This window comes from Poecilia reticulata, chromosome 23, assembly GCF_904066995.2.
Source record: "Poecilia reticulata chromosome 23, P_reticulata-male-v2, whole genome shotgun sequence".
Classification (NCBI taxonomy): domain Eukaryota; kingdom Metazoa; phylum Chordata; class Actinopteri; order Cyprinodontiformes; family Poeciliidae; genus Poecilia; species Poecilia reticulata.
Window position 1 is genome coordinate 10,712,099 of NC_088852.1, and position 13,867 is coordinate 10,725,965.

Genomic DNA, 13,867 nt, shown 5'->3' on the forward strand with positions numbered 1-13,867 from the left:
TTTACATCCAACCAGAGTGGATAGCATCCAATAGTTGTTATGAAGTCTTGGTGACCATAAGTCAGATTTGAATTAAAAATATATTTCAGATACGTTTCTTCAGAATGAATTGGTAGGGAAGGCTGAAATATACATAAACAGATGTATGCTAACAAATTAAAAGCTAACATTAACAGTGAAAATTAAGATTGTGCACTCCAGAACCTAATTTTGAGACATGAGGGGGAACATCCAAATAAGCTCAAGATTCTGAACAGGCTCACTAAAAGGGTCTTGAAATTTCAGAGACAGTTAATTTCCCAAAGCATGAAGACAGCCTCACCTAATGTCTGCTGAGTTGATAATTAATATGCACAGATGCTTTGCTCTTTTGAGAAAGTAGCTGCCATCACAGTGAGGAAAGTGGGCAACATTACCTGAATGACTGTAAAAGACCCAGCTTTTCTCACTATACACCCCCAGTGTACCTCTTTACTGCCTCTCCTTCAGAATGTCACACTCCACTCTAATCTTTCTCCATCTCTATACTTTCAATGCTGTGGAAAGTGTTTTGTAATACGCAATAGTACTGCCCCTCCCATCCTCCTAAACTCAGCACACTCTCTCTCCCATCCCTCTCTCTAGCTCTCCCTCCCTCCCATGTCCTGTTATTAATGACACAGCTATCTGAGGCAGCAGCAGTTCCCCTGCGCTCTCCTCCTCCTGCAGGCTGCACTCATACACACACAAACGCGCGGAAAGATACAAACAGAGCGACGCACCAAAGCCAGTGAGATACTGGATGCAGAGTCTTGCAGGCTTTTTATTTAGAATCTTCAGGCAAATACTAGCCCAAAATCAACTCCGTCAAACTGCAAGTTGATTTTTGAGGCACTTGCTTCCACTCTTGTCAACCTCCAGGCTTATTTTGCTTTTATAAATCTTGCTAAAATGAGGACAACATTGCTCTGCATTTGTGCCACTTTCCTGCTCATGGCCACCTTGGTGCCGCAAACCACCGTGGCAGCAGAGTACTCCGTCAACTCTCACCAGCGTTGGGACGCCAGAGGAGCTTACAGTCTTGGATCTGAATCTGGTCACCCCACCTCTTGCCCCGTGAAACTTCGACCCTCTGGCCACTGTGGGAGCTCTGGAGCTGGGGGAGAGGACAGCGAGGAATGCCCCTACCAGCTTACCTTGCCTCCTCTCACCATTCAGCTGCCCAAGCAGTTCAGGCTGCTGGAAAAGACGATGAAGGAGCTGCAGAGCCTCAAAGAGGTGGTGAACAAGCTGAAAAGCGGATGCCAGGAGTGCCGTGGGGAGCGGAGCAATAGGGTCTTTGGATATCAGCAAGCTGACGAGGGGCAGACACAGATCCCCATTCAAGGGGATGCTGGAGAAGATGCAGAGCTGGATCTTCAGAGGGGGTCCAGCCAGGAGGAGAGGGGAGATGGAATGGTGCCTGGAGCTATTTTGGACCGTGCCAGACTGGGGCAAGGTTCCAATTTTGGGAAAATCACGCCAAGCCCAAGCAGTATGCAGGAGATGCAGGTAAGAGACAAACTTCTTCAAAATTAAAAATATATGTGATGTGCCCTTTACTTTAACCTAAACAAAATGTCACTGTGACAAATTTGACTTGTAACATGCGACAGCTTGGGTTTACCCCAACTCTGACCCCCGGAGTTTGTAGGGGCAATGCAAGCACTGCAATGACAGCAATGCACCATTTCATGTACTTCCATCATAAATATGATCACATTCAGTACACCTGTGAGATTGGTCCTCTTTTTAAAGCTCAGACAGAATTACCAAATTAAATGGACAAAAGATGAGCTGTAGAAACATTGGGAACACCTTAGATCTGCCCAGTCAAATGTCCCCAAGTGGAACATAAACAGACCAGATGCTTAAAGACCTGCAAGGTCTTTACTGACACCATTCCACCAGGGAAAATTCTTGCTACTGTAAACATGGATGGGAAATCAGCATTAGACAACAGCCGAAATGGCGATTGAAATTGGGAGCCGAGCGGCAAGCTTGTTGATTCTCACAGCCTCATTGGCAGACTGCCAATCGTCGCGCAGACACCATTCCCATTCCGAAATTCACATTGGCTGGCGCCTGTAATAATCCACCTGCTTTGTAGTCAGTGCCAAGAACAATTTTCTTCACTCCCGCTTTCGGCCTTTTTTCCTCAGGTGAAACTGAACAGGATGTCGGCCAGCCTGCGCAACGCCAGGAGCCAGATATCAGCTCTACAGGGCAGACTGGAGGGACTAAACCTGCTCAACATTGACAACGTGCAGGCTATGGTGGACAGACGGGTGGAGAACATCACCGGAGTGGTCAACAAGCTGAGCTCCAGCTGTACTACCCAGTGCGCAGTGCAGAACAGCCCCCAGTGTAAGCAGTCTTCTTTCAGGATTCTTGGGGGGTGATTATGTAAATAATTTAAATCCTTTAATCCTCTAATATTTGTGTTATTCTTGTAGCATAACATTCACAAGACCCTTTTGGATGTATTTTTCACAGCACAACATTCGCAGCAGTCTTTGTCATTTAAACGGGTTCTTATCGTCGTCTTCTCCTCCCATGCATGTTTTGCAATGAATGCGAGGAAGATTAAGAGCTCTCCCTACTTTTTTTGTTTCTACTTCACGAATTCAACACAGATGTAAACTTCAGCACTGACATTACTCATGCAGTTTTGGGTTGTGTTGAGGTGAATTTTCTGGCACAGTGGCAGTCCAATCATTCCAAAGTGGACCCTGCAATCACTTGAAAAAACAAACTGCTCTATCGCAGTCGCCTTACAAGGACTTTAGTTTTACTGAAATGGGAAGTGAAAGCATCCACACTACAAGTTCCCATAAAACATCTCTATTTCAATAGGCAGTATGAAAAGGACCCTACACATTTTTTGTGTCGTCAGGCTATTTCAGACTCAGATATTCATAGGCCATTCAGCACAAGTCAGGCTTTAACACAATAACACATAAGGTTAAGGACGGACCACTATTCATCTCCTTCTGGAAAGGTGGATAAATATGTGGATGGAATGGAAAAATGGATGGATTAGGGGACAAGACATAAAACAATGTTACATTTAAGAGAAACCATTGTCCTCGCTATAGGCTATAGCTAAAGGCTAATTTGCAGACAAAGGGGCAGAGGTCAAAGTCTGGAAATGCAAATATGTTCTATTATCTGCCACAGTTTTCCATTCTAATCTAGATTCAGAAAACACTCAAGTTTTTTCCCACAGGACAAACAATTTGCAGGAGATATGTTTGGATTAGACAGAAATATAAATCACTGCAATCCATCTTGGTTTTATTAAACAAGCAAAATTCTTTCAAATTGATCATGATGAACAAGAGTGAAGCAACAGGACAGCCAGGCACAAAAAACTGCATTTTCATTGGCTCTTACATAACTAATTCAAGTGAGCTGACCCTCCATTATCCTTCATATGGAGTAACTCCAAAAAAAAAGAGAAACATACTTGACTTCACTGTACAGAGTTCAAAAAAGCTTTTAATGTAAAATCTTATTATAGTCTCTCTTAAATCTATTGATAGCAGCTACAACCTAGCTAAACCCCACATGCATCCCACTTTGCATTGATGTAAAAGACTCCTTGCATGAGAGCACAGCAGAAATGCAAACAACAAAGTGAATAATATCCTGATGCTGCATGAATGGATGCGACACTGTATTGGGGCTTTCATGTGGAAAACAGATGTGAGCCTATTTCTAAGAAGATTAGCTGGGACAGTGGTGTGAAGGGAATCGCGTCTCCTTCTCTCGCCTCTATCGCCCAACTTCGCTCCAAATTTCTGTCATCTTTTTCTTTCATTTACTTTTTTTCCCCCCAGAGAACTCAACTCTTTTAATTTCACAATTTCATATTCTGTCTCTGTTGCTCATTATTAAACTTCTACCTTGTTAAATTTTCGTTCTAGTTCACCTCACCATGTCTCTACCCTCGCTTCTCTTCTTTTGGCAGTCCTGTTCTTACACTTTGCTGCATAGAAAGACTTGCTAATAGCACAAGCAGTTGTTGAGGCGGCTCTCCTGACATTGTACAAGTCATGGATGGCTCACCAAGCCAGCGACACTTGTCTTTGCACAACCATCCATCACGTCAAGCTGAAAAAATTGAAAGTTAGTCTCCCTCAGGTTAAGGATGTTTGCCTAATGTTGCTTCATGTCAATCCAAAAAGTAGTGAGGACATAAAACAGCTGGTACAAGGGAAATTGGAAAACATCAATTTCCCTTGTTTTAATGAGGGAGCCGTTTCGTAACACGGCCTTAGGTAAATATTTAATTGCGTCTGAACTCAAATGATATTTTAAGATATCCTTTCATGTTTTAGGAGAACAATCCAAACATATCCCACTGTTTGCCGTAACTTCTAAATCTGGTTTCATGCAGACATTTTAAATCAAGTAAACAACGTTTTATGTAACTCAATTATAAAGTTCTACTGGGCTTCAGCTTTGCATTGCCATGACACATGAATACATGTCCTTGTATTTGATACTTTATCACAGAAAGTGTGATCACCTGCAAAGCCAGGCTGCTAAGGATGTATTTGGACCTGTCAGATTCTGTATGAGCACCGCAGCTCAGAGCTACCAAATATATTGCACAGAGGCAACACTAATCTTTCACATGGGTAAAAACTAATCTTAAAATGAAAAATACTGGTAACTGTTTTCATCCTTTATGAACACAACCTTTTTTCTTTTCTTTTTAACATTTTTGGTAAAGCGTTCATTCATACAGACAAATGTGTGTGAATAGATCCCTTTTCTTTTCAACTGTTCAGTACTGAGCAAGTAAACATTTCAAATCAATTGAAAAATTTACAAATTAGATCATTTGAGCAAAAAACTTATGCCACTACTAGTTTGGATCATTGAATCTTCATCCTAAGTTGACCAGTTCGAGATCAATTCGGGTGCATAATCCACCACTGATGGAGGAGTTACTATGGTCACAACATAAACCAACAGTGCCATTTAAGTCTAGGTAAATGTTTCACAGCCCAACAATACTAAAAGAGCAATAAAGGCATTTTGACAGAGTGCTGTAAACATTTCTTTTCATCCCTGCTGCCAATTCCGATAAGCATATTTCTGCAAGGAAGTAATGCTCAAGGCAAGCCGATAGCAGTTCAAGCGGTAAGCCACAATTACTCAGTAATCAACAATGTGCTTTTCTACAAATGTGATGACTGGATGTTTTCTCTTTGATGAGTTTGAGTCCATCCAAACTGAACACACTCTTGCTCTTTTTTGATCTTACAATCACCTCAAAGGAAAAAAGCCATCACTTCATAATACAAACATGTCTCTTTCACCCTCCCCATCTTCAGAAGGCCAACTGTCTTGTTTTATTTATTTTTCATGATAAGAAAATAGTCCGTCTGAACCTGCAATGCAATGTGGTTTTTAAGCAGTTTAAATGTCTTTGATAAGTATGTCAGTTAGTCAGACAAATCAGCTTACATTCGCATACCAAGCAAGTCAGTGAAAGACAAAGACTGCAAAGAAATCAGCTTGTTAATGTCGATAATGCTCAAAAGCATATGATTTAGTCTGGCAGTTTTTTTTAAGCTTAAAAGTAAAAAAATAATCACCAACATTATTTTTTCAACAGCACTATATTTTTAAATCTCAGGCCGGTATCATTTGATGTTTTAAGCTAAAGAGGGGTTGACTTCAGCTGGAGATTGAGGTCCATTTTTTTTTAATAAAGTATAGCAAATTTGAAAGAAAAACTGCATAGCAAGAATCATAGAATCAAGAACCATAGAATCCTGGGGTTTTCTTTTGGTTGTTGCAGACACTATTAGAGCCATTTTCTATTGCTATGACTCAGAGCAGCTGTCCTCTAATTTAACTCAACAATCAGCGACACTTAACAGTATATAGACCTACTTATATACTGTAGGTCTTTCAGACATCAGTAAATGACTAATACTAAAGTTAAATGATTTTACAGGCTCAGTGCCAGACTACCTGGTCCATCCAGGGACACTGGCTGCCGCGTCAAATGGATGAGGACAAACCCGCAGGAAGTAGTGAAGTGCAAAAACTGCACTTGGACACAAAGTGAACAGGACAGAGGAAGAATTTACAGGTCAATACTTTAAATGCCAAGTGCTGACAGAGCCATTACTGTGACAAGGGTACAATTTAACCTCACACTTGACTTTTAAACCATTCTCCATACTGAGACTCGCCACCAGCAGACCTTTTGCAGCTTAAGTGCCTTCTGAAATGCAGTAGGAGAATAAAGTAGATGAGTCTTAGAGCATCTGGAAACAGCACGTTTCTTCTACTCACACATTATTCAGTCTAGACTTCCCCTCCCATTACCTGAGGTTTATGTCAGTTTTAATTCACCATCCTGCCGGACAGGCCCAGCAGTGAGTCAACAGCATCAACAATGGAAACTCAAGTGGGGTCCACATGCTGCTCACCCAGTGTCAAAATGAATTCAGAGGACAGTATGCTTTTCTAATCCAGTTTCACACTTTCCCGATTTTTGACACGTCCGTCCCTGTCAGTTCATAAATGCTGCCTGACACAGGCCTTTCAGTTCATATTTTTAGGTTGGACTCTTGACTTGCTGTGCAGCACAGAATAAAAAGAGCAGGAAACCCAGGAATAAAAAGAAATGGAAGGAAAAAAAAAGAGACATGGGATAAGAATTTGATTTTTAGTGCAACATTTTCATCCAAATATTGACAGGATTACTTAGATATCAGAATGCACAATATTGGATATATCAGTTTGTACAATATCACAATCGCAAAGAGAGGCTTAGATGCAATATTTAGTAGGGTTTTATTTATTTAGTCTCCCTTCAGCCACATTCCTCTAGCCAATTATTTTTTTTTTTTTGGCTTATTGCCTGGACTCGCTGTCCTTGATGCCCACAGAGTTAGATTTATTGGGACTAAGACGCCAACACTTGGTGAGAGGGATGGGGAAATTGTAATGACAGAAAAGGAAGAAGAGTAAGAAATATATACTGCAGGTCAATTGTGATCAATACAATCATTGCAACATTAACATTGCAACTGCATGTTTTCTCTAATGTGGTGTAGTAGGCATGCTAATTACCACTATCAAGGTATATTAAGATTTTAAAACTAGTTTTTCAAAATACAGTTATTGTAAGTTAAACAGCGAGATCTGTAGAAAATGACTTCAGACGTTTACCAGAGTAACTTACTCAAGACTGATAGAGAATCTATCAATAAATCAAAATAGTAAACTTTTGTTTAAAACCATTCCTTTAGACTCAGACTCATTTCCATAAGAATTTTATGAACGCAGACTGTTATAATAATTTCTTGCTTTAATAGAGAATAATACTTATTCGGTAAAAACTTGCTTTCTCTCTATTTTTCAACCAGTCATCGTAGCCCCTCGGGACTGCTCGGACTATAACGCCCTGGAGGTGAGGAAGAACGGTGTTTACAGAGTGACCCCTGACCCTCGCAATGGAACATTTGAGGTTTTCTGTGAAATGGAGTCCTTCGGTGGTGGCTGGACTGTCGTACAGCAGCGCCTCGACGGATCCGTCAGCTTCAACCGCACATGGACTGAGTACAAGAAAGGATTTGGGAACCTGAGGTGTGCTTTTTTTTTTTAGGTGTATAAAAATGGAACAGCTAGGCGCATTGTTAAACTCATACGCAGGAAAAGATGGTGCTCAGAATAGGGTCACAAAAGGGGTTATAGTGTAGTCCTTCAGCATGCCGACTGTGGTGTTGTAGTAAACACCTCGTAGGTATGGAATGAGAAATAACCCTATTTACATCAAGGTTAATTTAACCTGACAGAGATCTGGACTATAAACCTCCAAATTTAACAGCATGGAGGATCTAATAAAATCTGCAACTGCAAAGCAATATACGATTTGTAGGATGCAGCGCTTTATGAAGCTTGACTCCTCACTTTTATGGTGACTGTGGCACTAAACCAGAGTACGCTTTTAATATTGGAATGCAGGCAGTGCAGAAAATTCCCATCCTGACAGCGTCATTATTGAAAAAAAAAAATTCAGTTATGAGGTTGGCTCTATTTTCTTGCAATGAGAACACTTTACTGCAGTAGTCACATGAGGAAGTCAATGTTTTCTATACGAATTGACGCTTCTGTTCGTCTGGCACTAAAGATCAGAAACTGCCAGTGACAGGTTTTGATGCGCGTGACATTGGGTGGCGGAGACAATGTAAAAACCAAACAAAAAAAACAACAACAAAAAAACTCAGCTGTCAGTGTATTGTCAATATGAATCAGTGTCCACCCTGTAAAGTCGATCAGCATTGAGTGATGTCCTATTTGAGGCATTTCACATCTTGCGCTATAATGTGTGATACCTGGAGTCTCGACTGCATTCCAGCAAATCAAACATATTTACAATGATCAGTTTAACTGGATTATTCTACAGCAATGGTTCTTCAATTGTAAAAGCACCGCTGGTAGAACTTGACATGCCTTGTACACATTAAAACTTGGTTGGAAGTAAGCAGTAACTTAGAGCTAACTGACCAAAAATTATTAATCTTTGCTTTAAAAGACATACTAAACAAACAAAAAAAAGTCAGGACCCATCAGAAAGTAAAATAATTACAAGTAATGGTGGCTACTAGTTGGATCCAAAACTTAACTGTGTTCTAGTAACAAGAAAACCATGCAACTTACCAACTGTAATCAATGCACAGGTTAATGTGGTATATGTGTATGTAAATTAATGATTTCAAAAGCAAATCATTTATTAAGTGACTAAATGCAAAAAGGGGATGCCTAGTTTTTTTTTTTTTTATTATAAAATTATATTGCCAAACAATCCATCTATATCAAATCCATTTTTAAATTACCTTTTATAGGATAGCAAAATGTTTGGACTTTTTGTATTAAACATGTATTTGCAATCGTTGCCACATCCAATGACCTTCATCGCGAGTTAGCTTTATTATTTAAATGCAGCTGTACTCGCAGAATTTGCAATTTATTTACAGACAATGCTGCAGTAAATAAGTGTGTTTGTTAACAATTTTGTCCCTCAAACCTCGACTTAAAATGCCCGGCCTGGTCTGAGAAGCCATAACAATAGAGCAGCCCACCTGTTCTCAATATCGCAGATTGTTTGCCACCTGTTTTCACTAACACCAATTGATTTTCACATGTAAAATAAGATTCTGCCCACGCAAAATCTGTTTTTTTTTCTCCACCCCCTGGGCTGCAAACTTTTTAGAGTAAAATCAATTATTTAACACACAAGGCTGTTGATGTTTAGAAGTAATAGTGAGAAGCGCACCAGGCTTCTGCTTTATCTGGATTCAACTTTCAGATCAATATCTTTATTCTTTGTATCTTTCCTGTTGTTTTTTCTAAGAAATAACCATGGTAACTTCTTGATAACCATGCCTGCAGCTCCAGCACTCCCTTCTACTAAAAAAATAATAACCTCTTTCATCCATTTTTCTGTGTCACACTCCTCACTGCCTTTGCTTCCCATCCCCACACTCTCCCATTTGTGGAGATAAGTTAATTTTGTTTGAATAAATATACACAATTTCTAACTGTGCCAGTATTTGAGCTCATTTATATTGTATCTCTGACTTTTGGTTTCCTTCCTCTCTCCTGTTCCTCGCTAATCTGTCTGGCAGAAGCGAGTTCTGGCTGGGCAATGACCATATTCACTTGCTGACGAAGGCCAAGGACATGATTCTGCGCATTGAGCTGGAGGACTTTGAGGGTGTCCGGGAATATGCAAAGTATGACCAATTCTACGTGGCTAATGAGTACTTGCGTTACCGACTCTCCATCAGCGGGTACAGGTAAGAGTGTTGTATTATTAAAATGTACTATTAACCAATTCTGCTGCAGTGGTCAAATATCCAGTCAACTTTTTTGAGCACAACATGTTCTATCGTTCCCTCATAAAAAGATACTTGGGGTGTTGCATTGATTCTGTCATGCATGTTTGAGACATCTTTGAATCTCCCATGGCAACTAATCAACTGTGTGACATGCCTGGGTAAACAGAGTGTTCGAGGCCCAGCTCCTTCAGAGCTTCAGTTTCCAAGCCTTTGAGCTTTTGCTTTCCAGAGCAGCTCTCCCCTGAGACTCTCCTACTCTGCTCCTTCAAACTAGCAAGCAGCAATTAGCAAACACCTGGCAGACCTGCACATCTGCTGAGCGCATTATACAACCTACTTCTCAGTGCAATACTGGTAAAAACATTGTTATGGGGGTAGTAAAGAAGTGATGTTGGGATGATTTACTGAAGGTCAAGTTTCAGAAAGAGCAGGAGTTTTTAAAGAGACAGAGACCCAATTTCAAGGCTTTGAATAAGGGAGTCAGTTTTCTTTTATATTTGATATAAATAGAGCATTCTTCATACAACATTCTTTGGAGTGGTCAGTGTACAAAAACCTCTCATTAGAAGAGTAAATACCTATCCTCTCTTACAGTGGAACAGCTGGGAATGCCATCAGTTTCAACAGGCACTTCAACCACGACCAGAAGTTCTTCTCCACCCCCGACCGTGACAATGACATGTACCCCTCTGGAAACTGTGGCGCGTACTACAGCTCTGGCTGGTGGTTCGATGCGTGCATGTCTGCCAACCTCAACGGGAAGTACTACCACAAGAGGTACAAGGGTGTCAGGAACGGGATCTTCTGGGGAACGTGGCACAACATGACGACGGAGTACTACCCCACCAACTACAGGCAGGCCTTCAAGACCGTCAAGATGATGATACGGCCCAAAAACTATGTTCCTTAAGAGGACAGGGCAATCTTCACACAAGGAGAAAATTCAAGAACATAAAACTCCACACCTTTTCGTGTAGCCATTCACACATGCTTACATAAACACACACACACGCACACACACACATACACAAAGACAAGTGGTAAAGAAAGTTTGACCTCAGTACCAACAAAAATCATTGTGAAATATCATATTGTGCCATCCCATTTTACTGTATGTGAGCGTGGCCTTTGAAATGTTGGATTAATATGACAATAATAATAAAAGAAAAATCATCTGTGAAAAATGAGACTATTTAAAAAAAATAAATAAATTGCTGCGTATAGGCCAGCCTCCTTCCGGGTGCTGTAATATTCCACGGGGCGTTAACGTGAATAATTTGTCACCAGTCCCTGACATTTCTCCCACTTTCATCCTGCTGCATCGTGCTATAATCCCTGCTGAGACGCAGCACAGCACAGCACATACCAGTAGTAAAAACTAATGAGCTATCATTTTCTCTGCTGTAAATGATTTCATAATTAACAACGACCACTCAAGTGAGGGAGCTTATGATAGAGTTTTGTGTCTGAAATTACTCATAAAAGACATCCTGCTGGGACTGTTTAATTACACTGGGGCAGCGTGGTAATGCATCATTATCCTAAACATTATGAAATTCGCCAGGGAAGACATGCGGCCTTAGAGGTATCCCTATACTTCTACTTGTATGGGGTAGAGCTTTGATTACTATCTGATAAATTGCTCTTGACACTTAACAGTTTCGATTATTTTCCCATCATTATCTCTTGGTGCGCTGTACAGCTCTTAATTGTTGACACATTTTAAACTTTTTGAGATTCTCCTTGTCAACCTTGTGTACAATACTGCTATCTAGTGTTAAAAAACTGTATAGCACCATTTAGTCAATTTTATACACACTGAAAGGCAAAGATGGACTAAAGAAGTGTTCATGTTTTGATGTGTACAGTATTTATTTTACTTTGTGATGTAACAGAGCTTTTATATTATATGTATGGTTGATCATACAGTATAAAGTCTATACACTGTTGACTGTGCATATTTGTGATCGTTCTAAGCAAATACATGTATTTGGATCTTTGTGCATCTACCATATTGATATTTTTTAGTCATATTAATCCGTCATGCCAAAAATAAATATACATTTTTTTAATAATAATAAAAAGGTTTGCGTGTACTACATTGCCATATTTCTAACCAAATTTCACTCAAGCAGATAACCTCCCACTCGACTCTATAGTACCTTATCATATCCTGAATTTTTGGTCAGCTTTATTACTCATCTCTCAAGTCCAAATGTCAATATTGTAGAAATGATGTGGTTCATTCAGAAGCACGTCTTGAAGCATAAAGTCGTGCTTCCTTTCATATGACTTTTTTTTTTTTTTTTTACAACAGAGGTTTTTGTTCAAAAACAAGATACATTAAGCATTTGACACGTCAGCTGAAACCTGGAGAGTCTGAAATGGAGCTCTGGTTTGTTTCTAAGTACTGGACAGTCTTAACCCTCCTGTTATGTTCGTTTCTGAGGTATAGCAATAATGTTCGTGGGTCAATTTGACCCGGGGAGTGTTTTATCATGCAATAGTGTCAGGAACCAAAAAATTCCTCCAAAACATTTTTTTATCTGATTATTAACTAATACTAACCATCTCAATCAAAATTTGTGCAATTATGTTTTTTATTTCTCAGAAATTAAGGATTAATGACAACAACTTACTCAATTACTCATTTGGACATAAAAAATGGGATTTACATTTTTTATGTCCACTGAAAAAAACCTAGACACAAAAAAACAATAATTTCCTTGAAAGTGATCTTTGGTAAATTTTTTTATATTACATTAAAAAAATTTTTTCAAAGGGTGATCTTTATAATTGAATTTGAGACACACATACTGTTCCGGGTCAAATTGACCTGCCAATTAAAATCAAGATAAATGAGTCATACAGAGAGTATTTATGTTTTCCTCCACTTCTACTGAGTGCCCACTCAGTGTGGGTGGAGTTTACCCACGGGAACAGAATAGGTTCCCGTCAAAAGTTGTATGAACACCTGCTTTCTCGCAGTTCATTGTGAAGCAAAGAGAGTAGGGAGAAAGTGGGTTTGTGTGTGTCTGCGTGTGTGTGTATGTGGTGTGTTGTGTTGTGTTATGTTTGTGTGTGTGTGGTGAAATAAGGTTCATAGCTGTAAGGAAACAAACAGAATTGGACATTTTTAATCTTTTTTTGCACTTTAACTTGACTGCCGGGTCAAATTGACCCGAAGAGTATCGATGTAACAAGTAGACGCAGGGGGGGGGGGCTGCAAATGTGTAAAATGAATAAATGTTCAATTTATATGTAGAGTTCACCTATTAAGACAAATAGAAAAAGTTTCATGCAATAAAAATACTTGCAACTATTTTAAAAATATTTTTAAACTTTGAAACGGGTCAATTTGACCCGCAACATAATAGGAGGGTTAATTTTGAGCAAATTTGCAGACATCCACTCAATCATTCTAAATGCTTTCTACCCACGAATTAGAATTTTCACTGTAGAAATAAGTTATGAGTTTAGAAATTGTTCTTACCATATTTACTTTGTTTCCCATTTGATGTTGCGTAAAGCCAAGAATCCTGCGTTTAGGGAGGAGAGCACGTTGACCGTGCAGCTAATTAGCGACACCTGGTTGCCAATCAGCCACACCTGTTTATCTGATTATCATCAGTCTTAAAGATTCATGGAAGGTATACTTTTTTTTTCACACGTAGCTTCTCCATTTTATCCATTTCTTTTATAATATGTCTTGATAACATGGAATCTGTTGTGGTAAAGATGAAGGATTACGTCCTGGTTCCCCTTTTCCATAAATGGGATGAATTCAGAATGAATCTCCATCTTAATGTTGATGCTAATATGTTGCATACCCACTCTTAGGCTACCAAAAAGGGGGAATAAAAAAAAATATAGATAACAAAAAAGAAATAAAACCGCAATTCTGTTCTATTCTACTCTATTTTATTTTGATACTGAATGGAATGTCTACGAATACGTAACCATCGAAGTTTTAC

The 13,867-nt window shown here is 39.5% G+C and overlaps 2 protein-coding genes across 7 annotated transcripts in view; one reads left to right on the forward strand and one right to left on the reverse strand.

Moving 5' to 3' along the window:
• The window catches only part of ccdc146 (coiled-coil domain containing 146), a 73,946-nt gene that overhangs the window by 59,938 nt on the left and 141 nt on the right, over window positions 1–13,867 (reverse strand). The window contains exon 1 of one of the 6 annotated variants that reach the window (XM_081604212.1): window positions 13,387–13,567. The exons of the other annotated variants lie outside the window; for them this stretch is intronic. Coding sequence (XP_081460338.1) covers window positions 13,387–13,407 — 21 coding nt within the window. The 5' untranslated portion in view covers window positions 13,408–13,567. Of the gene's footprint in view, window positions 1–13,386; window positions 13,568–13,867 lie in introns of those variants that run through there. 6 annotated transcript variants of the gene reach the window in all.
• On the forward strand, window positions 653–11,989 carry fgl2a (fibrinogen-like 2a). Its single transcript, XM_008400968.3, has 5 exons — window positions 653–1,530; window positions 2,181–2,385; window positions 7,419–7,638; window positions 9,681–9,851; window positions 10,488–11,989. Exons 1-5 carry the CDS (start codon window positions 931–933, stop codon window positions 10,801–10,803), a joined length of 1,512 nt encoding a protein of 503 aa, XP_008399190.1. The 5' UTR covers window positions 653–930; the 3' UTR covers window positions 10,804–11,989.

Coding starts and splice junctions, on each gene's coding strand:
- fgl2a (XM_008400968.3), top strand. CDS start 931: ATGAGGACAACATTGCTCTGCATTTGTGCCACTTTCCTGCTCATGGCC. Junction 1,531..2,180: donor GCAGTATGCAGGAGATGCAG/GTAAGAGACAAA, acceptor TTTTTTCCTCAG/GTGAAACTGAACAGGATGTC. Junction 2,386..7,418: donor AGTGCAGAACAGCCCCCAGT/GTAAGCAGTCTT, acceptor TTTTTCAACCAG/TCATCGTAGCCCCTCGGGAC.